Here is a 26,700-nt window from a genome sequence, read left to right on the forward strand (position 1 = left end):
CTTCTGTTTAGCCTCTCTGTCTGTCTGCCTCAGGAACTTAATGTTTTATCATTTGAGATAAACTCTCTGTTTCCGTTCATATGAAGGTGATGTCTGTGGATATTGTGGGAAATATACACGTAGCAGTATTTCAGTAAGTGTCAGTCAGTCAGTCAAGAAGCAAAAGAATATTTAAACTAAAACACATTAAAAGAAGTGTTTTGCTTGTAACTGCATACGTTCCTGCACAGGGGCGGTTAGAACAGGATGTACTCAGGATGTGGCATACATGATCACGGGCCTCATAACGATCAACAGGAAACAGCTGGGGGTGAAAGGGTCTCGAAACTGCATTCTAAGTGTTGTAAAAAGGAACTTGCTCATGCATCTTTAGCGTGTACAACCCTTTAAATAAAGAAGTTCTTGTCCTTCCTCTATGAGATCTACCAGACTACACTGAGGGTGGTATCATGTACGTCTCCCACATATGTGCTTAATACATAATTGTTGTGTACTGGACCTGATCTGAGTATTGGTTGTTTGTTCTCAGCCCAACATAAAACAATCGGGACAAGAGGCTCAGCATGACCTCATTAAAAATCCACTTTTCTTCTTTCATATTCTTTCTGACGTCTTTTCTTGTGTAAGCTGCTAACTCTTGTGATGGACATTTCTTTATTTTATGTGTTGATCATATGTTTTGACAATATCACTTTAGTAATATCTATAGTACATTTTGTGTGACTTGGTTCTACATATAGGAAAACATCAAATATGTATTTCACAGGTTATTCCACACACAGATGGGTATTGTGAGTGAGTTGGACTGACACTCCCAGGCACCATGAGACATGAGGCAGATAGTGAGACTCCTTCTCCTTATCTCCAGGAAGGAGGTGTTGAGATGAAATTATTTGAAGTGCCTCAATTCTATGCTGTATATGAACTAAAATGCCATATAACCGAATAGTGTAGTATTAAGTAGACATGGCCATGAAAAATAAAGGCATTAGACTACGTGTCCTTGGGGGGTAGAAAGCTGTAGACTCTCGCCCACGCTTGCCTGTGAAAAAGTAGATAACAGGGGACCGTCTTCTAGTGGAGATGCATTATAACTCACCTGTGCATTATAATAAAAGGTGTTGATTGCAGCTGACAGTGTCTGCAGACTTTGATAACTGTGACACCCTTGTGGTTAATCAGAGGGAAATCTGAGTCAGTGTGGATTTGGTTGTACAGCTCTCACACATACAACCTGAACTGCACATTGTAAGTGTGATGTTCTTCAAATTTGAACAAAGTAAAAACTAAAAAACTTTGAAGTCACACAAGCCAAAATTTTATTCACAATGTTGAACTTTTACTACTTTTATCCCCAAAATGAGCTCACTTCGAATGTTTACCACAGCATAGCGTCCCCAGGCACCTGAGACGTTTGGCAGATGGTGAAACTGTTTATCTTTGTGAGGTAAGAGGGGGCACTTGTGGATGAGCTGAAGGTATAGACCTGATGTCACTGTTTGGGTTCTTTGTCATTACAGGAGAAAGAAGTGAAAGCAGGCCGAAACCTCAGCACATGGAAGACATCAACCAAAAACATCCAGCACCAGCAAGTAAAGATGAGCCAGCAGCGATCCCTGTGGAAAAGACTTTTCCTGCTATGAAGCAGATCAGAAGACGCAAGCGCGCCAACAGGGAGGACAGAAGCTTGAGCTGTGATCAGTGTGGAAAGTCTTTTACTCGGAGTAGCAACTTAAAAACACATCAGCTCATCCACAGTGGAGAGAAACCATTCAGCTGCGATCTGTGTGAGAAGACCTTTACTCAGAGATGGAACTTAAAAACACATCAGGTGATCCACAGTGAAGTTAAACCATTCAGCTGTGATCAGTGTGGGAAGACCTTTGCTCTGAGATGGAGCTTAAAAACACATCAGCTGATCCACAGTGAAGTTAAACCATTCAGCTGTGATCAGTGTGGAAAGAGCTTTACTCAGAGATGCAGCTTAAAAACACATCAGCTAATCCACACCGGTGTGAAACCATTCAGTTGTGATCAGTGTGGAAAGACCTTTACTCTAAGATGCAGCTTAAAAACACATCAGCTAATCCACACTGGTGTGAAACCATTCAGCTGTGATCAGTGTGGAAAAACCTTTACTCAGAGATCCAACTTAAAAGCACATCGGCTCGTCCACAGTGAAGTGAAACCATTCAGCCGTGATCAGTGTGGAAAGACCTTTACTCAGATTTTTCACTTGAAATCACATCAGCTGATCCACACCGGTTTGAAACCATTCAGCTGTGATCAGTGTGGAAAGACCTTTACTCAGAGATCCAACTTAAAAGCACATCAGCTGATCCACACCGGTGTGAAACCATTCAGCTGCGATCTGTGTGGGATGTCTTTTACTCAGAAAGGTCACTTAAAATCACATCAGCTGATCCACACCGGTGTGAAACCATTCAGCTGTGATCAATGTGGAAAGACCTTTACTCAGAGATGCACCTTAAAACAACATCAAGTCGTCCACATGAAATTTAAAGCTTTCAACTGTGATCTGTGTGGGATGTCTTTTACTAGGAAAGCTTACTTTAAATCACATCAGCTGATCCACACCGGTGTGAAACCATTCAGCTGTGATCAGTGTGAAAAGAGCTATACTCTGAAAGGTCATTTAAAGGCACATCAGCTGATCCACACCGGTGTGAAACCATTCACCTGTGGTGAGTGCGGAAAGTCTTTTATTAAGAATTACCGCTTAAAAGCACATCAGCTCATCCACAGTGAAGTTAAACCATTCAGCTGTGATCAGTGTGGAAATTCTTTTACTGGGATTAGTAGGTTAAAAATGCATCAGCTCATCCACTCTGGAGTTAAATCATTTGTATGTGGTGACTGTGGAAAGGCTTTTACTCGTATGACTGGCTTAAAATCACATCAGCGCACCCACTCTGGAGTTAAATCATTTGTATGTGATCAGTGTGGAAAGTCTTTCATCCATTACAAAAGTCTATTGAGCCATCAAAAGACCCACAAAGTGTCCTCCTGTGAGAAAAGTGGCAGACCAATGGGACATTACCCTGACAGGGTTCATTTGAACACAGTGGGAGAAACAGGGGATCTGAACAAAAGTTCTTCTGGATGCTGCGTCAAACTTAAAAAGCTTGAGATCAGGCTTCACAGAATTCAGCTTTAATTTCCTGAGAAAGTCAGAGCTTCACTGTCTTTGTAGATCTAGTGAAAACATGAAAGAGTGCAAAAAGAGGCACTGTGGTACTGCATGATGAAGTCAGAAGTGACAGAGAAGTATGTGAGCGTGGTTCAGGACATGTTTGTGTGGTAGCAGTGACTACCACACATACTTGGGTTGAAGGTGGGGGCAGGATTACATCAATTCTGAGCCCCTTCTTCCTTTTTCAAAGAGAGGGCAATACTCAGGAAAGGATGATGACAATAGAGCTGCAAGACAGGATGGAAAGAAAAAGAGTTTAAGAGAAGATCATGAATGTTGTGAAGCGATCGAGCCGCGATTACAAAATCTTAGCTTATGGAGTTAGTTATCCCAACACAAGTTTAGCAAGTTAAACTTCACTGGCTGTGTCCACAAACAGCATGCAGAGCCAACATTACTCCCATCATCTGATCACAAGAAAAGCAAAATGTCAGAAGAGTTCACCTTCTGGGTCAAACTGTCAGACCTGTTACTGTTTATTTGGCTGTTCATTGTGAGGTAATTATCAGTGTCAGTGCTGCGCCACTTCTGTTGTAACTCACAGGAAATGTGTTTTAAATGGGCTCTATTGTCTTACAATATTGTGTGAGTCTGTTTTGCTCCAGAAGGACACAACCATTCCTGCAATTTTTAATGTTACAGTAAAAAAAAGTAAATTCATAAATTTGTGTCATTTTAAAGAATGGGTAACAATATATTTAATGTTTTCAGTGGTCTGTTTTCTTACAGGATGTGAGTGTGTTTTGCTCCATGAAGACACAAACCTTCATTTTTTGTTATGTTGCAGTAAAAATATTTTTATTGTAAGTCATATATTTTTGTCATTTTGTCCAGGCAGTATGTTAAAGATTAAATGAATCCTATGAAAAATAAAATGTAGAAAGATGTGACGTATCTTTCAGTTTTTTTTCTGAATAATTACACACTGCTTAAAATTAATTGTAGTATAATTATTTGTTTATTTCTTCCTCTGTAAGAAACTGACTTGCTGTCCCTTTGTTCCCGTGTACCTAAGTAATTGTGGGTAATATCTTGATGCATGCTCAATCATCCAGGTAAGGAAATCCCAGAAGTTGATTCTGTTCATCTGGACGTAGCGTTTTCAGTGGGACAAAACGTTTCGTAACTCATCCCAGAGACTTCTTCAGTCTCAGCTGACTGCAGGTTTCGCCAATCTTATAAACACTTGCATAATTTTTGCATAATGAATGAACAATGGGCTGTGAGGTCAGTTCCTTGATCATTAGTATGCAAAGTGTCATGAACACTGATCACTAAATCCACTATTGGAGTGTACATTGTCCGCTCCATTTCTAGCTGAATGCATCACATTTACTTCTTCACATTTTGTACCAGAAAACTTACCAGCCTTTAGAAGACAGTGGTCCCGAACCAGAAATGGTAAAGTCGCTGTGTATGAGAGCAAGGATATTTTATAGGGTCTATCTGACAATATAAATGGTACTTGATTAAATATTAACAGCAGTACTAAGTAGCAGCCTGACCATTGATTCAGATTGAATACATAATTTTCTCTGGGAGCAGGCCCGTCGTCTGGAACATGCTTTATATTTACAGCATGGAGGGCATCCGAGTGGGTCTTTATAAATTGCTTGCAAGTAGTCTTAAGATGACACTTTGCAGATCCCAGTGCCAACACTTCTCATAAGCCTTCACCCTTGTGTACTTCTGCTCTGTGCTCACTTTACAAGTTGTTTCAGATATCAGAATCAGAATACTTTATTAATCCTGAAGGAAATTAGGGTTACAGCAGGCAGCACGCTAATGGCGCATGCGCACTTACAAAGGAACCTTCTGACCAACTTCACACAAACATTACATTGAGGAGACATGTCAGAAAGGTAGGCTGTAAATGGCCTCGCTAGAAGTCTGACTAGCTATCCACACAGCTAAACATGAACCCAGGAACTCCAGACAATAGATGAGATCTTGAGAAGTTTACTGGTTCTTTCATTTTGTGAAACTGTAACAATAAACATATGTGGAAATGTACATTACTCATCTGTACTGTAAACAACAACTTGTGCCAATGATAATAACAATGCATTTGAGAAGCTAGCATGACGATTAGCACCGCTAATTAGCATATGAACTGGCGATCTCATTTACATATGAATAGCACATAGAAAACTTGTTAACTGTGGTCCATCACACATAAAGACAACACTTGGAGTGTCTCATTGCTTTTCCATTGAGTACTTACAGACAATGCTTTAACAAACACCCAAAGAAGGACATGAATGTGGAACAGCCATCTCGAAGCAACATAGCAAGAAAACATGAACTTCCTGTCTAACTCTTCTTCTACTGTCACAAAATATCGACTTAACCCTTTAAAACCGGTCAGAGCGAGCACGCTCCCTTTTGCGTACCTATTTTTAAATCCCGGTAGCACTGCAACCACGTGAGCTAGCGCAATAATTTTTTTTGCATATGAAACCGGAGGAGTTGTACTTACATCTTATGCCATCAGCTTGTCCTAGGTCACAGTTTCCTTCCACATATAGCTTTGCAAAAACTGCATAAAAAGCACTTGCAGCAAAAAAACCATAATATTCCAGAAACAGGCTTTGCCGATCCGATCAGCTGTTTGTAACACTTCCTACGTCCATCAGCACGAACTATCGCATGTCCGCCATGACCTGCCCGAAACCGGAAGTGACGTAATTTTCACGGAAATGTAGTTTTTTACCATCAGGGCCTCATGATATAATATTGAATGGGTGCATTGTTGTATTTTGTCATGTTTCTCAGGTCTTTGTCTGAATTTCTACGAACATTATTGCTAAGGATTGTCTTATTGCATTGGAGTCACACTGGGTTAAATATGTACACTTGGGTTTTAAGGGGTATTTATTATTTTCTTCTTTTTTTGGGTTGTATGGAAGCCCCAAACGCAATTTCATTGTTCTTGACAATGACAATAAATAAATACTACTACTACTACTATGAGCCTATACTGGTGTTTTTAAAAGTTATCTTTGACTTTATGACTTTCTGTGTCGTTTCTGGGATGCTTAGAACTCAAATTGCACTGCTGGAAATAGTTTATTTTGATGCATATGCTGGTTTTGTGCAAATTTGCACTATAATAATTATTTTAGCTTTTCCTGCAGTATATAAAAATTGGTGTATTTCAAAAATAAAACTATGAAAACACTCAAAATAAATTCCCTGGGTGGGAAACTATTTTGTACAACTTTTTTGTATTTACAGTTTTGAGGGATAAGCCTCTTAAATTTCTCTAACTAGAAATATATGTTAAAAAAACAAAAACGATTTTCAATTTTTTTGTAGTTTATTGCACTTTTTTGCAATTTCTGTAATTACTATGCACTTAATGCATACATATTATTAAAATTTGGGCTATAATGGTTGTATTGATGTATAGTAACTTGAAATGCTCCCAAAAATGGCACACCAACATGTAAAAATATAATATAAGCTCTGGCGGACTTGGTTCTATGGTAGGTCTTAAAGGGTTAAAGGGACCACAGGGCGGCGCATTTACTGACATTTAAAACATGAAACTAACTAGGCAGTAACATAACATAGGCTGATAGGAAAAAAACAACGAAAATACATAACATGAGGTAAGAGGAGGAGAAAAAAAACTCCACTCAGACTGAGCTCCTAGTGGGAGAACAGTTTGATAACAGAAAAAACACCTCAGCACAAAAAGCACATGACTATCAATACACCATAGAAACACAAGACAAGCAACAGGGGAGGGTAAAGGGTAAGAGAGAGCCGCTGTAGACAGCGCATCCGGTCCTGCAGCGTGTCTGCGCTGGTCCAGTCGACTGCCATCTTCCCCGGTAGGGCACAAGCATCGAAGGCGTTTGGAAAGGGAGGGGGGATCAATGTGTGCATATCAGTGTATGTGTGTGTGTGTCCAGAGTTCAGCTGAGACAGTGTCCTTTGCCCCGCCAGGCTAAGTAAACAGTCTTCCAGCCAACCCAGGTGGCCTTGCATGGAATGGGGGGAACAGTCTAAACACATTCGTTATCAGGGTGTTTTGTTCAGCTCCAGCCTTGAGGCTGCAGCTGGAGCCGAAGGGGTCTCCGCATGAAGTGATGGTGGTTTTTACTTTAGTGCGAACAACTCATATGAATTTCAAAGCTGTTCTAACAGTCCAACACTAGTCTCTCAATTTCCCGTTGGAGAGCCGTGAGCTTTCTATGATGTTATCCAAACTTACGTTCTGTGATGTTGTCATTCTTGTGGTCAAAGAGCAAGTTCTGAGAACTAACGACCGCAGTGCACTTCCCCAAGATGTAATCGAATTTGCGCTCAAAGGTGTTATTCGAGCTAGCCCCTCCAGATGTAATCCAGTTTTTCACTCAGAGATCTTATTCTGAGTATTGTTCTCCAAGATCTTCTCCGTGCTGCACTCAATGAGCCCATTTTGAGAAACTCACGCCTCGTCCCATCATTTCAATCCCAGCGGGCAGCCTTGTGGGGGTTTGAACAGCCGGTTCCGCTTCCTTAATTCTGCGATAAGCCAGGGCCAAGCCAGTTCCGATCAGCAAGAACCCTGTTATCATGGTTCCAAATAGGTAGATATCTTCAGCAGTCAGGCTCACCCGAGCCCGGACTTCTCATTGAGAAGGGGTGTCAATTGCATTCAGAGACCAGTTGATCAAATCCATAATTCATCTTTTAGGTTTTAGAGAACAGACTGTGAGAGAGTGTTCAGGGAAAAGTAAGTAAAAACACAAGACAAGACAAGGACATAAGAAGCTAAGCAGGGAAGATAAGGGCAGGAGAGGAGAAAAGTGCGACCGCCTTCGCTGAGAGCCAAAAGAGAAAAAAAAAAAAAAAAGCTAGTGGTCAGTCTTGGAGCAGTACAGTACAACAAAACAAACAAACAAAAAAATATGCTTAGTGGACATAAGCCCAAAGATCCTGACTTTCTCTACATTTTTTAGGGCAGCGGTCCCCAACCTTTTTTGCACCAGGGACAACTCAGACGATATTTTCAGGGACCGGCCTTTAAGATAAATACAACAAAATAAAACGATACAGACAAAGACGAAAACTGTGGTATTTTGTAAATATAATAATAAACGCGAATTCAGCTGTGTAATTGTGTAACTTTATTAGCAGCGTCCTCCTGAAATGCGCCAAGAACATTGAGAGTAACATCCTCCTCTCTGCTTCTTTATGCTCTCTGATCGCTATGTTAACGCTTAAATAGTTCTTTCAAAATAAGACACATGACTACAACATGGGAAAAGACCCAGGGAAACGGACTTAACGATAAAAACCCTGAAAACCATACACTTCACACCAGAGCCTTTTCTCTGAGTCTCACTTTATAAGCTAATTGTTCTAACAATAGCTTCCTCAAAAGTGCAAGTTTAGATGAAAGAACTTTGCGGTTGAATGTTTTTAACATTCAAACATACAGTTTTGTATGTTTGAATGTTAAAAACAGCATCAACACAGCCACTTTATCCAGTAAACTTTAAAATTGAAGTTCATTGAAGTCTCCCAGCAGGACAACAGAGTCTCCAGGTGGAGCACCTTCCAGCACCCCACCCAGGGACTCTAAGAAGGCTGGGTACTCTGAACTACCACTCGGTGCATAAGTGCAGATGACAGTCAGGACCCGATCCCCAACCCTAAGGCACAGAGAACAAACCCTCTCATCCACCGGGAAGAACCCCAACGTACAGGCAGCAAGCCAAGGGGATATTAGAATACCCACTCCAGCCCGCTGCCTTTCACCAGGGGCTACTTCAGACTGAGACAGAGTCCAGCCCCTCTCCAGGAGACTGGTTCTAGAGCCCAAGCCATCCGTAGAGGTGAGAAAAACTATATCTAGCTGGTACCTCTCAACCTCATGCACTAACTCAGGCTCCTTCTCCATGTCCCAATTGCCAGTCTTGGTAGCCAGGGCATTCGCTCCTGGCTGCCGCCTGGCACACAATGCACCCTACCCCTATGGCACCACCCGCGGGAGGTGCCATAGGGGTCGAGATCGCGGAAACAAGCGCCGGAAATGAGCTTCTTCCGAAGGGTGGCTTGCCTCTCCCTTAGAGATAAAGTGAGAAGTTCAGCCATCCGGGAGGGGCTCAGAGTAGACTCGCTGCTCCTCCACATCGAAAGGAGCCAGCTGAGGTGGTTCGGGCATCTGACAAGGATGCTCCCGGGCACCTCCTGGGTGAGGTGTTCCAGGCATGTCCCACCGGGAGGAGACCCCGGGGCAGACCCAGGACACGCTGGAGAGATTATCTCTCGGCTTGCCTGGGAACGTCTTGGTGTTCCCCCAGACAAGCTAAAGCAGGTGACTGGGGAGAGGAAGGTCTGGGCTTCTCTGCTTAGGCTGCTGCCACCGTGACCCGGCCCCGGATAAAGCAGAAGAAAATGGATGGAAAGCAGTTCTGTTTTTTCCCTGCATTATATACATATATATTAATGTAGCATATGAGGTGTTGAAATGTTCTACAAATGGAGAACTGGGCCCAATTTGATTTAGTTACTTACCTCACAGCGGCTGCACTTGATCGCTCTCTTTCCCTACGAGAAGCCTGGGTTCGAGCCCGACTATCCTGAAGGGACATTTCCTGCCGTATACACAATAGATGGTTGGGCCAAATGCCGCGTCATGTGCCTGGTGGGACTGTCAATTGAGGACATCTGAGATATTGACCTACAAGGAACTGTTACACCCCAGCCCAGGGGAAACTGGCGTGCAACACAAGGAAAAAATTTTAAAAAAGGAAAATGTCCCCACACTCCCTGCTCTCAAGGAAGACGAACCAAAAAACAACTGTCACGGAGTTTGCAACAGCCAGTCAGTTTATTAAGTCCCAAAAGGTAGCGGGTGTCAGGATGAGCATGGCCAAAACAACAAACAACACTCTAGAAATGAAATGCAGCTGGTTTACCTACACGGGAAACCCCAAAAGAAAAATACAGGTTTCTTACCTGCCTCCCTAACCAAAAACAGGCGAAAAGGTTCCCAAAGAAAAATGGCTTCTCACCCCTACAGCTACCGAGTAAAAAAACAAAATTGACACAGGACACAATTATGCGACCCTCTGGTGTGGCAGACCAAAAAACACATCAGAGGTGGGCAACTCCAGGCCTCGAGGGCCGGTGTCCTGCAGGTTTTAGATGTGTCCTTGATTCAACACAGCTGATTTAAATGACTAAATTCAACATGTCTTGAGGTTCTCCAGAGGCCTGGTAATGAACTAATCATTTTATTCAGGTGTGTTGATCCAGGGTGAGACCTACAACCTGTAGGACAGTGGCCCTCGAGGCCTGGAGTTGCCCACCCCTGACCTAAACCCTTCTTGTAACGGATATTAATGTTAAAGTAAAGACCAGCTCATGAGGCGTTGGTTGCTGTTCTGCATCGTGGGGGGGTTATGGTCAGAAAATACAATGGTTGGTAGAGGATTGGACCCAAGGTACACTTCGAAATGCTGCAAGGCTAAAGCCTCATTTTCAATCGTGCTGTAATGTAGCTGGTGTTTTATACAATTTTTGAAAAGAAACAGACGGGATGGTCAACGTCACCTTCATCCTAATTGACCAAAATTAGCATTATCACACTAAAGAAAATCCCTTTGACAATTTGGCAGTACAAGTTATTGACGGACTTCTATCTGTCAATAACTTGTACTGCCTGAGATATTCATTAGAAACTTTTACTCAAGCTAACTTCCCTTTGTTTCTACTGCTCTCCATAACTGATAATCTTTGGCAAATTCTCAAATGGTTCCATACAGAAATGTAATCAGTTTTTGCCAAAGGATACAAAATTCAATCTTAATTAAGCATTCATGTGTATGAGCAGTGCATGTAGAGTGATCAAATTAATATGTTGCATACCAGCATTCACTGATACATGTAACACTGTCTACTGGACACTTAGTTACAATTAGTATTGCTTTCCCTCAAATCCCTCGTCAGCCAGAAGTGACTGGTCACAAAACACGAGCTACAGCTGATTCCCAAAGGGAGGACATGAAAATTCCTAGACACTCTGGGCTGGCTGTGTCTGCAGGTCTCGCCGCAAGAAACTGATAAGAGATTCGTCCTTTGGCAGCAATTACAGCTGATGAAAATTGCTTAAATATTACTACAAATAGCAGTGGAATTTTCTCAAAAGCTCAACATTTTTCCCAACATACTGGATGTCAGTGTGGGCCTTGGGAGATGCAGGTCATTCAGATTGGCACCTTGGTGGCTGAATAAGCATTTGTCATTGTGGTATACCATATGGTGAGGCATGTACCAAAACTCACCATCAGTGCGAGCAGGTGTTTCAGTTTGACCAGAAGGTGATCTGTTCTGACATTCTGCTTCTCTCTGTGATCAGATGATGGAATAATGTTTAGTTTTTAAGATTACACGGATGTTTGCACAGAACAGATAACACCATTCATATAGTCAACATATTTTACATAATATTAACATGACAATATTAACATCCACTTTGTTCTGCGTGCATAGATTTTAACCCATGTTGCACCAGTGGCCTTTTAATTATGAGTTTTATTTAGACTTTTAGTAAATAGCCATGCAATTCATGAAACAAGAATCAGGAGGTTCTGGTAGAATTCTGTTGCTTTTTAATTGGACGGTTTGACTAAACTTAGAAAACATACAAAATTAATAACAGTTCAAAGGAAATCTTTCTACATGCTGGCTGCCAGCTTCAGACAGGCGTGTGAAATGCATATACTATTATTATATATTGTACATATATTTATTAGTTTCAGATGTAGCCATTCTTGTATTTTGCTTGTTTACATTATTGTATTTTGCACAACTCTGTTGCTTGTGAAGCTCGCACACAAGAATTTCACTCACATGTGCTGTACCAATGTACCTGCACATGTGATGTGTCAATAAAAGTGATTTGACTTGATTTGATTTTCCATGTCTTTTGTGAACATTTCAAACTGTGTAGCTCTAACAGGCGGTTGGCTAACACATACAGCACCACCTCATTACAACGATGAGAGGTTCCAGTGGAAAAAATACATACTGCAGTAACAATAAAGCAACAGCACTTTTTCCAGTTGTTACACTTATATCTTTCATTACAAGCAATTCATGTTAGAATACTTACAGAATTAAGCACTGCTACTTTTAACATGGACATCATACTAAAAAGTGTTGCTTAGGTAACAAACAGGCAATTCACAGGATAAGTGTTCATATGGAGAGCCTTCAGTTTTCAGGCCCCTCTTCTGTGAAACCTGTTTCCAGTTTGGATTCAGGAGACAGACGCTATTTCTACTTTCAAGATTAGGCTTAAAACTTTCCTTTTTGCTAAAGCGTATAGTTAGGGCTGGACCAAGTGACCCTGAATCCTCCCTTAGTTATGCTGCAATAGGTGTAGGCTGCCGGGGATTCCTTTCTGGGAGTTTTTCCTTTCCAGTCACCTTTCTCGCTCACTCTGTGTTAATAGACCTCTCTGCATGGAATCAAATCTGTTATTAATCTCTGTCTCTCTTCCACAGCATGTCTTTATCCTGTTTTTCTTCTTTGCCCCAACCAGATGGCCCCGCCCCTCCCTGAGCCTGGTTCTGCTGGAGGTTTCTTCCTGTGAAAAGGGAGTTTTTCCTTCCCCCTTCGCCAAAGTGCTTGTTCATAGGGGGTCATATGATTGTTGGGTTTTTTTCTGTATCTACTGTACAATATAAAGCGCCTTGAGGCAACTTTTGTTGTGATTTGGCGCTATATAAATAAAATTGAATTGAATTGAATATGCAACACTTATGAGGTCATAACTGATCTAATGGACTTCCACACAGTAACACTGAACAGGAGATTAAAGCTGAATTCTGTAAAGCCTGATTAAGATTGACCCAGCAGAAGAGCATTGGTTCAGATCCCTCGTGTTTCTAGCTGTGTTCAATGAACTTTGTCAGGATAATGTCCCATTAGTCTGCCACTTTTGTCACAGCAGGACACTTTGTAGGTTTGCTGATGCCTCAATAGGTTTGTGTTACGGATGAAAGACTTCACACTGCTCATATTTCAGTGGATTAACTTTAGTGTGGATGAGCTGATGATTTTTTAGATGATGAAACCTAGCACAAGACTTTCCACACTAAGCACAGTTGAAAGGTTTAACTCCAGTATGAATGAGCTGATGTCGTTTTAAGTTGCAACTCTGAGTAAAAGATTTTCCACATTGATTACAGATAAATGATTTAACTCCACTGTGGATGAGTTGATGTCTTTTTTAAGTGACCAATAAGAGTAAAAGACTTTCCACACTGATCACAAACAAATGCTTTAACGCCACTGTGGATGAGCTCATGTTGTTTTAAGTCTCTTTTCTGATTAAAAGACTTTCCACACTGATCACAGTTGAATGCCTTGACACCAGTATGAATGACCCGATGTGCTTTTAAGTAACCAAGCCGTGCAAACGACTTTCCACAGTGATCACAGCTGAAATGTTTAACTCCTGGGTGGATGACCTCATGGACTTTTAAGCTGTAACTGTGAGCAAAAGCCTTTCCACACTGACCACAAACAAATGGTTTAACTCCACTGTGGATGAGCTGATGCGATTTTAAGTGACCAATCAGAGTAAATGACTTCCACACTGATCACAACTGAAAGGTTTAACTCCACTGTGGGTGAGCAGATGGACTTTTAAGCTGTAACTGTGAGCAAAAGCTTTTCCACACTGACCACAAACAAATGCTTTAACTCCACTATGGATAACCTGATGCGATTTTAAGTGACCAATCTGAGTAAAAGACTTTCCACACTGATCACAGCTGAATGCTTTGACCCCAGCATGGATGAGCTGATGTGTTTTTATGTGGCCAATCTGAGTAAAACCCTTTCCACACTGACCACAAACAAATGATTTAACTCCAGCATGGATGACTTGATGTCTTTTTAAGTGACCAATCTGAGTAAAAGCTTTTCCACACTGACCACAAACAAATGATTTAACACCAGCATGCGTGACTTCATGTCTTTTTAAGTTACCAATCTGAGTAAAAGCTTTTCCACACTGACTACAAACAAATGCTTTAACTCCACTATGGATGACCTGATGTGTTTTTAAGTACCTTTTCTTGAGTAAAAGACTTTCCACACTGATTGCAGCTGAATTCTTTAACTCCACTGTGGATGAGCTGATGTGTTTTTAAGTCGCTTTTCTGAGTAAAAGACTTTCCACATTGATCACAGCTGAATGCCTTGTCACCAGTATGAATGACCTGATGTGCTTTTAAGTGATCAAGGCGATTAAAAGACTTTCCACACTGATCACAGCTGAATGCTTTGACTCCAGCATGGATGAGCTGATGTACTTTTAAGTTGCTACTCAGAGTAAAAGACTTTCCACACTGATCACAGCGGAACGCCTTGACACCAGTATGAATGAGCTGATGTCTTTTTAAGTTGCTACTCAGAGTAAAAGACTTTCCACATTGATCACAGCTGAATGCCTTAATACCAGTATGAATGAGCTGATGAGTTTTTAAGGGACCAAGTCGATTAAAAGACTTTCCACACTGATCACAGCTGAATGCTTTGACTCCAGTATGGATGAGCTGATGTACTTTTAAGCTGCTACTCCGAGTGAAAGACTTTCCACACTGATCACAGGTAAAGCTTCTGTTCCCACTATCGATGCACTGGCGTCTTCTGCGCTGCTTCATAGTGGTCAAAGGGACAACAACTGGATCTGTGCTTTGCCGGCGTTGGCTGTTTTTTTGCTGATGTCCTCAATGTGTTGAGGTTTTGGCCTGCTTTCCCACATCTCTCCTATAATGACAAAGAAATAAAACAGAAAACCAATGCAGTTATGGTAAGAAGTAACCCATAAACTGTACAGATGTACACATGGCATTCTTAGAACCTTATTCAGATCAAAAGCATCCTCATAAATAAAATATCAATTTCAGAATTTTTAAAAAAATATTTGTAATTCGCATGGCTTCTTAATACTTCTCCTTACTGGTTTTTGTCTATTTCTACTACTATTTTACACTGTAGATATATAGTGAAGATTAAAGACTCAAAGGGTTTATTGTCATATGTACAAGAAGAAAAAAGCATTTTCTCTGTGCAATGAAATTCTTTCTTGCTGCCACACACACATGCCGGTTAAGTTAAGGGTTGAAAGAAATTATGTCTATATACACAAATGACACCAGATAAAATATAAATAATACAAATAAATAAGTGAAGATAAAATTTAAATCTGAGATAGAAAATAAACCCCCACGTATAAGCTTAAAAACACTACAAAAGACCAAGGATAAAGGAGGATTAGAACTACCTAACTTTCAGCACTACTTCTTAGCCAACAGGCTTCAGTTTACCTCAGGATGGCTAAAACATACCCTCTTAGATGAACCTTTGCTAGATGTAGAACAAGCACTTTGCAATAATCTAGAGCTTATCAGCTCAAACATCCAACGACATGAATGCTTCAAAAGCGTCAACATCGGCTCTTCTCTGACAGCATAGTGGGAGTTTCTAAAATTGACGGAGTCTTCATTAATCCCATGCAAACGTACACCTATCTGGAACAACCCTGACATATTACAAAACAATAATATGATAAACTTTTCAGCTTGGAGTGGTAAAGGAATCAAATATTTAGAACATATACTAGAAGGAACAGAATTTATTTCATTTGACGGACTAGTTACACAATATGGGATCAACAAGAAAAAGATTTTTAGAATATCAACAAATTAAATCCATAGTAAAAAAGAAATTTAAACCAGGTCAAGTTGAACTACAAACACCACCAAATGTGGTTCAGTTTCTTACTCTTAAAACCCCCAAATTACTATCCAAAATATACAGAATGCTTTCTAAAACAGATGAATCAATATCACTTCCTATTGCAAAATGGGAAGCGGATTTATCAGTTAACTTAGACCAAAACTTCTGGTCTCAGATTTGCTTAAAAACCTTTCAACTAATTAGAAATCCCAGTCTTCAATTAATTCAATACAAAATATTACATAGAGTGCACTATACAGGTCATCGGATGTTCAAGATGGGCTTTACGTCTACCAACAACTGCTCACACTGTCAAACCAAAACACCGGACATTTATATCCACGCTCTCTGGTTCTGTCCACCAGTTCAGAAGTTTTGGTGCGAGATATGTGAAGACTTACCAAAGTGTCTGAAATGTAACATTCCAACTTCCCCCTTAGTGTGTTTGTTGGGCAGCTTAGATAATGTCACTTCAGAAAAGAATATAGCCCATATGGTTTTCACTGCCCTATGCATAGCCAAGAAAACAGTCCTCATGAACTGGAAAAATAAAAATCTATTAAAAATGGTAAATGGCCCGCATTTGTATAGCGCTTTAGTCAGTCCCTAAGGACCCCAAAGCGCTTTACACTACATTCAGTCATTCACCCATTCACACACTGGCAATGGCAAGCTACAGTGGGGCAAAAAGTATTTAGTCAGCCACCGATTGTGCAAGTTCCCCCACTTAAAATGATGACAGAGGTCAGTAATTTGCACCAGAGGTACACTTCAACTGTGAGAGACAGAATGTGAAAAAAAAAAATCCATGAATTCACATGGTAGGATTTGTAAAGAATTTATTCGTAAATTAGGGTGGAAAATAAGTATTTGGTCACCTCAAACAAGGAAAATCTCTGGCTCTCACAGACCTGTAACGTCTTCTGTAAGAAGCTTTTCTGTCCCCCACTCGTTCCCTGTATGAATGGCACCTGTTTGAACTCATCATCTGTATAAAAGACACCTGTCCACAGCCTCAAACAGTCAGACTCCAAACTCCGCCATGGCCAAGACCAAAGAGCTTTCGAAGGACACCAGGAAAAGTATTGTAGACCTGCACCAGACTGGGAAGAGTGAATCTACAATAGGCAAGCAGCTTGGTGTGAAAAAATCAACTGTGGGAGCAATCATCAGAAAATGGAAGACATACAAGACCACTGATAATCTCCCACGATCTGGGGCTCCACGCAAGATCTCATCCCGTGGGGTCAAAATGATCATGAGAACGGTGAGCAAAGATCCCAGAACCACACGGGGGGACCTGGTGAATGACCTGCAGAGAGCTGGGACCAAAGTAACAAAGGTCACCATCAGTAACACACTACAACGGCAGGGAATCAAATCCCGCAGTGCCAGACGTGTTCCGCTGCTGAAGCCAGTGCATGTCCAGGCCCGTCTGAAGTTTGTCAGAGAGCACATGGATGATACAGCAGAGGATTGGGAGAATGTCATGTGGTCAGATGAAACCAAAGTAGAACTTTTTGGTATAAACTCAACTCGTCGTGTTTGGAGGAAGAAGAATACTGAGTTGCATCCCAAGAACACCATACCTACTGTGAAGCATGGGGGTGAAACATCATGCTTTGGGGCTGTTTTTCTGCCAAGGGGACAGGACGACTGATCCGTGTTAAGGACAGAATGAATGGGCCATGTATCGTGAGATTTTGAGCCAAACCCTCCTTCCATCAGTGAGAACTTTGAAGATGAAACGAGGCTGGGTCTTCCAACATGACAATGATCCAAAACAACACCGCCCAGGCAACAAAGGAGTGGCTCCGTAAGAAGCATTTGAAAGTCCTGGAGTGGCCTAGCCAGTCTCCAGACCTCAACCCCATAGAAATCTGTGGCGGGAGTTGAAAGTCCGTGTTGCTCGGCGACAGCCCCAAAACATCACTGCTCTCGAGAAGATCTGCATGGAGGAATGGGCCAAAATACCAGCTACTGTGTGTGCAAACCTGGTAAAGACCTATAGTAAACGTTTGACCTCTGTTATTGCCAACAAAGGTTATGTTACAAAGTATTGAGTTGTATTTTTGTTATTGACCAAATACTTATTTTCCACCCTGATTTACGAATAAATTCTTTACAAATCCTACCATGTGGATTCATGGATTTTTTTTTTTTTTCCACATTCTGTCTCTCACAGTTGAAGCGTACCTCTGGTGCAAATTACTGACCTCTGTCATCATTTTAGGTGGGGGAACTTGCACAATCGGTGGCTGACTAAATACTTTTTTGCCCCCACTGTACATTGTAGCCACAGCTGCCCTGGGGCACACTGACAGAGGCGAGGCTGGCCGGACACTGGCGCCACCGGGCCCTCTGACCACCACCAGTAGGCAAACAAGGTTAGTATGCAGCCAGGAGGCAGCCTGGGATCGAACCACCGACCTTCTGATTAGTGGCTGACCTGCTCTGCCACCTGAGCTACAGCCATCGAGATTACATTAGTCTCGATACAGCCTCTGCCACCACATCAGATCAATTGCTCTGGGCTCCTTTGATTAGCTCCATCACCTAGTGGGGGTGGGGGGGGTCATAGTTTGGTCCCACCTTCGCTGTTGTGATTGGTGTGGGGGTAGGGACACGCTTAGGGCGTCGGGGGATTCCCCAGGAGCATCTTCCTTGGGGGGGCTCAACCCGGGATAGCAGTCATGGCCTATTAGGGGCTCTGTTGGCTCTTAGGTGACTGTTTCCTCGTGGCTGCGTGCAGCGGGGCTAGGGGAGGGTCGACACTGCTGTTCTGGGCCCCGGTCCGGATGGGCCTTCTCACACCCCCGTTCTCTGCGACCTGCTGGAGCGGGGGGGGCCAGGAGGAGGAGTTGGCCGTCCGACTGGGGTCTGGAGTGTGGGGCCTCCCTGCTGCTGCGGAGTCGGGGTGGTCTGCTTCTCCCCACCGCAGGGAAAAGGGTAACACCACCTGGGTCTGGGTGCAGTTTCCCCTTCCAGGGGCAAGGGTACCTAGACCCGGTTCTTAGAGTACGCTTGGGGAGTGTGATTGTGTGTACAGCGTCTCTTTATGTCTGTCTCCACGTTGGTTGAGTGTGGAGTAAGTGCATATGAGAGCATGAGGGTGGGAATGGATGTTTGCATCTGTGTGTGCCTGTATGTCTTGTCTATATGTCAGGTTGGGTATCAGACGCCACCTGTCTAGGAACATCTCAGGCCCTCCAAGGTATGGAGGCCTATCTCCCCGCACCACTTCCCCTGCCAGTGGCAGATGCCCTCAGACATCGGTGCATTGGTGGTTCTTTGTGTCCGGGGATGGGCGCCCAGGTACACACCGACTCACTCCTTGGTGGCTGCTTATCGGGGCCTGGGGCTCGCTTGGGCCACTTCGGGGGTGGGGTGCCCTCAGCCTCTCAGCCTGGGACTCGGTTACTCTGTCCTATCAGTGCTGAGGGTGAGGTTGTTGTCCTCATACCATGACACCAGACAGGCCACCTCTCTCCTACAAGCCGTCATTCCACATATTGATTATAACGTGGAATGACGTTGAGATGTTCAATGATTTGGTGCAAATTATGGGAAAAGTAGGAGTTAAATGAGTTTAGAATAAACCTGCAATGATACTTGTCTCTGTGATGCTGAATACTTTATTACACTTATGAGTTGTAGTTGGTTGCAAATGTGAAATTGTTTTAACCTAAAGACTTTGTCTTCTAGGATACAGGCTCTGGGTGGAGCTGGGAGTTAAACAAGCTAAACATTTAATTACTGACTAATGTTTTTACACAGGGTTACAGGTTGGAGTGAAGCTGCTCCAAGTGGGAAACCCTGGAGATTGTTTTAGGGAGACTGTGCAACATTCTTTTACATGTCTCATTGGGGAGTTGACACATGGCGAGAGCCGTGTGGCACAAGAGGAGTGTCATTTTTTTAATTTGCAGATGTCGTGAGGGTGCCATGACGAGAAGGAGTGACTGAGGGGATCGTCCACAACGTGGAAGCTGAGGCCAGGAGAGAGGCTCAGGAGGATCAGAGATCACCTTCAGAACAGCAGACATCGCGCAGAGAGCTGTGCTACTGGGCTTCCAGGAGATCATCAAGAGGAGTCTTTGCACAGCAGACAACTATAAGGAGTGGAAAGAGTTTTGACGTTTGAAGTTGAGGAAGACAACTAAGGTGTACGACGTGCTCTGCCCTTAAATCGGTCCGGGGCATTGGAACATGAGAACCTGAGGGATGAAGGGAGGGTGCCAAGCTCCAAAAGTCCAGGAGGTCCAGCGATGGACTTGTGGTTCTTGTGAAAAGCACAAATGCCAGGTGACTGTGAAATAACTAACAGCACTTTTTCCACAAGTGAAGCCAGTGACTTACTATCCTAAAAGATTAGACCTAGTTGCTTGTGCTTTACCTCCATGCGTGAGATCAGTATATGCAGCGGCTCAAGCTGTACAATGTTCCGGAAAATAGTTTTATTTCACCCTTTGACACTGTTAGTTCCACACGAGGTGGATGTTTTACTACTGCATGCTAAAATGACCTTTCTGTAAGCTACAAGACACTTGTCTCTAATGTCACTATTACTCTCACAACCACACATCATAAAATGGGGGCACAATTCTGAATCCGTTCAACCCTTTTGCCAACGAAAGAAGAGGGCACTGCTCATGAGTGTAGAGAGCACGTGGAGGAGGAGTGTAAGCCCAGGGATGACGTAATAGATGTGCCACTCGTTGAGGGAAAGGTTTGGTTTGTTTGATGGTTTGAGCTTTACAACAGCAGAAGGACAGGCTAAAACAGGTTTTACTGTAGTAGATAGTGAGAAAGTTATCTGTGCAGGACAACTAGCATGTTTCATATCTGCTTAAGCAGGCAGAGATAGTAGCTTTAACGGAAGCGTGTAAGCTGCAGAGAGACAATATACACTGATGGCCAATATGCATTTGCTACATTACATTTCTTTGCAGTGCAGTGGGTGAGACGAGATGTGACAGCCTCTACAGGGAAGCCTGTAGAACACGCCAAACTCCTGCAAAATCTGCTGGAAGCAATAATATTGCCCAGTAGAATTGCCATTTGTAAATGTGTACACACATGTGAGGGAAAGATCCAGTTGCATTAGGGAATGCTTTTGCAGATAAGATCACAAGAGAGGCAGCTTTCGGAGCACATGGTGTTCACATTTTAGCGGTGCAACACCAACAGATGTTGCCTATTATACGAGATGTACTGGCAGACATGCAGGCCCACTCACCTACTGCAGAAAAACAGTTTGGCTCACAAAAGCAGCGAGCTTGCAGGATGGTGTTTATTGTCTGTGTTAATAACCCAATACTGCCTCAAAATTTGTATAAGACTGCTGCGATTTTGAACCATGGGCCGTGCCATGTCTCGACAGGAGGGATGATGGCAGCAGTAGAGCAACATTTTCATACTCTAGGATTTAATACTTTAAAAAAAAAAAATTGCAGGTCATGTATGATATGTTGCAAGAACAATTCTCGGGGTAATTTGAGACCTAAGAGAGGGAAATTCCCCAGACCCAGTCACCCATTTCAAGTTATTCACATGGACTTTATAGAGCTGTCTAACTGTAATAACTATAAGTACTGTTTTGTGATAGTGTGCCCTTTTTCAAAGTGGGTAGAAATCGTCCCAACTAGGGAAGCAGATGCCATTTCGGTTGCCAAAGCCATATGTAAGAATATCATCCGGGACACGGGATTCCGGAGACCATTTATAGTAATAATGGTCCACACTTTGTAAATGAAGTGATTGGATTAATGGCACAGCATCTAGGGATAACACAAAAACATCATTGTTCATATCACCCACAAAGGGTAGGGTTGGTAGAGAGAACTAATGGAACAGTAAAGCTAAGACTTAGGAAAACAAAGGAAGAGACAGGCAGGACATGGTTAGACTGTATAGAATTAGTTAAGATGTACGTGAGGATTACTCCAACAGAGAACGGTCTGACGCTTTGGGATTATATATGGTAGACCATTTAGAAGTTTAGTCTTCTGTAGTGATGATTAGAAAAGCAGAAGAGAGACAAACATTAGCAGATTGGATGCTTAAAAATGTTTAAAAGTAAAGAAGTCATGAGAACAAATCATCTGCCAGATGATTCTGTTTCTCTGCAGGAGCAGAGTCTGAAGTCTGGAGAATTAGATGCTCATTAAGGCCATGGAGAGGACGTGCGGGCCCAGTCCACGGCGGGAAGGTCCCTATAAGGTGCTGCTGACGACGCCCACAGCAGTGAAGATTGCTGAGATAAACACTTTGGATACATCAAGTGCACTGCAAGAAGGTAACACACTTCCTGGCCGACTCTGGGTAATGGTGAAAAGGCCAGCGGTACAAAGGGGGGAGTATATCTCTAGGACCTCTCGTCTCAATCCTGGTGAAGAAACCAATGGAATCCAGAACCCAACTTAGAATGGCTAAGGAATGTGCTGTGCACCTTCTTGAGCCTGTTAGCCCTGAGTGGGTTGACAGGAGCGCACTGGGACAGAGCAAACCACACCCAGTACCCGCATGGGTTTTCAACCAACTGCTGGTGGCAGTTGAACACAACCGCTCACATAAACAACGAGACCAATGGTTATGCTTGTGATGCCACTGTCTACACATTCTTCTGGACTGTGGCCATATAGCCACAGAGAGCGAGACAGTTTGTTTGCTTGCCTTAGCAACACATCCAGGAGTAAACGTACTTGGAACACTGCCAAATTTTCAACTCCTCTGAACCTGAATGGATGGTTGATTCACCAGTAGCCGGGAAGGTGAACTGCTCTGGATAGTAAGACCTGCTGGCCTGACTCCAAGTATCTGACTCACTGCAGGACATTGAACAGCTAAACAAACTGGAAGCAGGCCAGTTACCCATGTGTATGAAGGGCAATGGATTAGTCCAAGTTGGAGATTTACCATCGAATTTGTGTAACGTCACCCATTCTTTTTGTCCTCTGCAAGAAGGGGTGTAAACAGAAAAGAGTTTTGTCTACATTTACATCATGAACACTTCTCTAAGCTGGTTGAGGTTTTGAGCCAAGAAGATCAAAACAGCTTGATCTAATTCCTTCTAAAAATCTTTTTCTGCAGAGACAACAGCAAAGGAGAAGCGTTGTAAATGCAGATAATTCACCAGTTGACTCTAACCCCCACAGGATGCCTACAGTGAGAAGATTTGGGGGGTTGATAGGAGTCATAAAAAGGAGTGTTGACCAGGCTGCCGCTTTGAAGTTAGCTGAAAGCAACATGGACCAAACAATAAAATCAACTGATGTGTGTGAATGCCTATGTCTTTATACAGTTGGATTGTAGTGACATATGATTTTTTGAGAATGTTGATTCTTCTTGTTTGATTGTTGACATCCAGTTGTTTACTTGCAAGTTGTAGTTTACTGTGTATGAGATCAATGAGAAGCAGGTTAACTGCCTTAAAAGAATTAAGTGTGATGTTTTGCTGCAATAGGAGGTGAATGACATGACAGAAGCCTGTGTATAAATGACGCCTGCGCTGAAAATGTCAAGCAACTGGTGCATGGCTGAGAATATGCTACACAGGAATAATTTGGAGCGTACAAATAACAAAACAGGAGGGAAATGTTAAAGTGAATTGTTAAATGTTGTCATTTTTATACTTACCATCTCTACATTGTTTCAACTCTGTGATGAAGGAATAGAGATGGAAAATGTGACGTCATTCAGGGGTAAAACCGCAAAGGATTCTGGGAACTTGTGGCAAGAGGTACAAGCGCACGCAGGCTTTCAATTGAAATCAGTTACACTGTGATAAAAAGAAACACAAAAAATGGCAAGAAGCTGTTGTATATTAACTGCAATAGCCGGTCGCATGACAGCCACGGGAAGCCGACGGGTAAAGAGATCGGTTGTTATCGGATTACGTCGTTGAAGAGAAATTGTTCGAGCCATGTTTCCGAAGTAACAAAGAGCCGACGGATGGCCTGGATTGCAGCCATTCAAAGAGCAAATATAACGTCCCAGAACACTCCAGCTCACAGGTTAGTCTGCTCCAAGCATTCCCACAAAGGTCAGTCTGCTGTTGTAGTTAATGCGTCATTTTTCATACATATTGGTGATATAGGTTACAAGCAAGTCTGGCGCTGACAGAAATTGTCGCTCCTTTGTTTATGTGCATAAATAGTGAATTGTCCTGACACAATATTGTGTTTCGCTTCTGTTATTACCATGGTACATTGACAAAAACATGTACTTTTATTCACAGGATAAAACTGTTGTTTTCTATCACTAATTGCCCAGTACGATTACAGCATACAATATTATTGTCACTGCTACATTTCTGTGATGCGTACCAGAAATTATTTCCACTACTAATTAATTACTGTTGAGCTCAAAGGTCCTATTAATAAACGGTTAACGAATGTGTATTTATGAAGACGATTTGTGAAGACTGGTAAAACTTATGATATGTACGATGGTCTTTCGTTCTACACGGTGCATTTCAAGGTCCTTTACCCATCCGTCGGGTAAACTGTACCTGGGCTTGTTGCAGTGACCCTGAAGTTACTAAACTTCACTGAGTGTATGCACTCACTCAAGAACCGTATGATTATAAATATGAGCGTGGTGAAAGTTGGGCAGCACGCTAACATCTTTTGTCCACTCTGTGTGCTCGTAAGGGTCTGACCCTTTCACTCCTTTGATTTTTTTCCTCGTATCTTTTCTTTGACTTTTCATCAAGTCTGTCTTTGTACGGGACCGGCATTGTTCTCCTTTGTTTTGTACATACCTTTTTGGGGGCAAGAAAAAGCCAAGGAAGGTATTGGAACGGGAGAATGAACGTTTTGCGGTGCTGCAAATGCTTGCGTTTGATGTGGTACTTGGATTGTTTTGCCACGAGTTCCCAGCATGCCATGCGCGAAAGTCACGTGGTCTGTCGATCTCTATACCTATTTTTCTCTAAACAATTTGAAATTTAGACCCTGAAATACTCTGCAAGAAACCAGAGGGTCTCCCACTCGGCAGGCCCTATTCTCCATTTCACCGCTAGTTAAAACAAATATGTCGTGGCATTTAATTAGAAGAAAACAGTAATAGTGTTTCACCAGAGTTTTGGGCTTTCACAGCAAAACTCACAGACGTCAGTGTTGTAGTTCACTCCGACTGGAGGTTCAAATGATTTCAGTGAATCCAAACTAAGAAATAAAATCAGAACAATCACATGTGGACACTATCCACCTTCAACCCACTATGAGCCTTCAATGAGACTAAATCACATAAACTACCTCTGAAAAATCATTGGATCTATTTGTACACATGTCGTATGGAGTCGTATTCCCCTCGTGTTATCACACAGCAACTAAAGCAGCTAGCAGCATGCTAAGATAACTAGCTAAAGGCTAGCGCCAGCTTAATCACGTGTTCAGTCACATATGCTGTGATGTGATGTGATGTACCCATAAAAGTGATTTGAGATTGGTTACCTGTGCAGGAGAAAAGACCAAAGACTAGTGATGTGTCCTGTGTGTCGAAGCTTCGATACCTGTGTCGGGTAATCTCGGCGAGTTTTTGTGAAACGCGTATCGAGGCTCGCTTTGATTACGTATGCAGTGACGTTCGAGGCCTCGCGGGCAGTCCGTACCATGTGACTGATTCAGGAACTGGCTCGCCGGTTCGCGCCAGATTCGAAATAAAGTGGGCAGCAAAACACAGCTGATTTCCCATCACACTGTGTTGTTGAACCGATTACGTACGTGTTACATAGTTACTTGAGCATTTATTGTTCGATGGAACCAGCAAGAAAGATTTTTTTTATCTCATCTCTTCTAATAAAGTATGCACACAGTACTAAATATCACGAATGATTAGTACCACAATAAAATAAACAACACTACATATCCTATAATCTGATTTCTGTCTTTTAGTTTTTTAAAAAGTGAAGCGCCACACACTAGTTTGTGTCATTATCCAGATGTACATAAGCATGATTACACAGTTACTAGGGGTGGGTTTTGATTATCGATTAAAATCGATACTTGGATAACGTCATATCGATTCATTAAAATCCTGAATCATTTTTTTATATAAATGTATTTTGCCCGAAATGCCAGAATCTCAGGTTAAACCTCACAAAATTTCAACAACCACCAAACAGCTAAAGCAGTGAATGAGAGCAGGAACACGGATTCTGCACAAAGACGTAAACACAAAGCACGGAGCCTCCGACGGATCTCTCTCCAAACAATATTGAGCGAACCAGCAGCAAAAGAAGATCCAAACTACGCTTCACATAAACATCGTCATGAATTCACTCTGACTTTTCCTGTTTTGTTTCCACCACAATAAAATCACACTTCACGCACAGCTCTCTCTCTCTGTACTTCAAGAACAGTTTCCCTTCTAAAATCTCTTTTCTGCATTATTCGCTTGCTTGTTACGCACAATTCTACCGTTGTTTACATGCTGTCAGCCGCTGTTTTTTCCTTTTACTTAATTCTGAAAAGAAAACTTAATTTCTGCCGTTCAGTACTGAACAAATTTAAAGTTTTTAAAATTATGCAAAATTACAAAACGCTTAGTTGTGTCTCTAATCAAACCTCTGTAACTTTGCTCTGCTTCACTTCAGCAGCATCAGGTAATGTTCATGTGTTGATTAATGGTTTTCTATGTACTGCAGAATTTTTTTAAATCCAGGCCAAGAAAATCGCCTTCACGTTTTTGTGTGTTTTATCCTCAGTTACTTTGACACAAAGGCA

The 26,700-nt window shown here is 42.3% G+C and overlaps 3 protein-coding genes across 8 annotated transcripts in view; 2 read left to right on the plus strand and 1 right to left on the minus strand.

The window, feature by feature from the left end:
- The window catches only part of LOC120746928 (gastrula zinc finger protein XlCGF26.1-like), a 45,241-nt gene that overhangs the window by 16,474 nt on the left and 2,067 nt on the right, over positions 1-26,700 (plus strand). For 3 of the 6 annotated variants that reach the window (XM_040052483.1, XM_040052482.1, XM_040052484.1), the window contains exon 3: positions 1,521-4,108. In XM_040052483.1, the coding sequence (XP_039908417.1) occupies positions 1,556-3,178 (1,623 nt within the window). In that variant the 5' untranslated portion in view covers positions 1,521-1,555 and the 3' untranslated portion in view covers positions 3,179-4,108. Of the gene's footprint in view, positions 1-529; positions 1,249-1,387; positions 1,448-1,520; positions 4,109-26,700 lie in introns of those variants that run through there. The other 3 variants (XM_040052486.1, XM_040052487.1, XM_040052488.1) reach the window with 3 other exon arrangements.
- Positions 1-26,700, plus strand: part of LOC120746927 (gastrula zinc finger protein XlCGF26.1-like) — a 72,562-nt gene that overhangs the window by 674 nt on the left and 45,188 nt on the right. The gene's annotated exons all lie outside the window — the stretch shown is intronic.
- Positions 14,155-25,654, minus strand: LOC120746950 (zinc finger protein 492-like). The gene is made up of 2 exons (XM_040052542.1): positions 25,429-25,654; positions 14,155-14,998 (listed from the first exon to the last, which is right to left on the minus strand). The coding sequence occupies exon 2, from the start codon at positions 14,890-14,892 to the stop codon at positions 14,269-14,271; it is 624 nt and encodes a 207-aa protein (XP_039908476.1). The 5' UTR covers positions 14,893-14,998; positions 25,429-25,654; the 3' UTR covers positions 14,155-14,268.

The sequence above is a fragment of the Simochromis diagramma genome, unplaced genomic scaffold, assembly GCF_900408965.1.
Source record: "Simochromis diagramma unplaced genomic scaffold, fSimDia1.1 OVJJ01000606.1, whole genome shotgun sequence".
In the NCBI taxonomy this organism is placed as follows: Eukaryota; Metazoa; Chordata; class Actinopteri; order Cichliformes; family Cichlidae; genus Simochromis; species Simochromis diagramma.

Bases quoted from the DNA above. Each gene is read 5' to 3' on its own strand.
- LOC120746950 (XM_040052542.1), bottom strand. From the start codon at position 14,892: ATGAAGCAGCGCAGAAGACGCCAGTGCATCGATAGTGGGAACAGAAGC.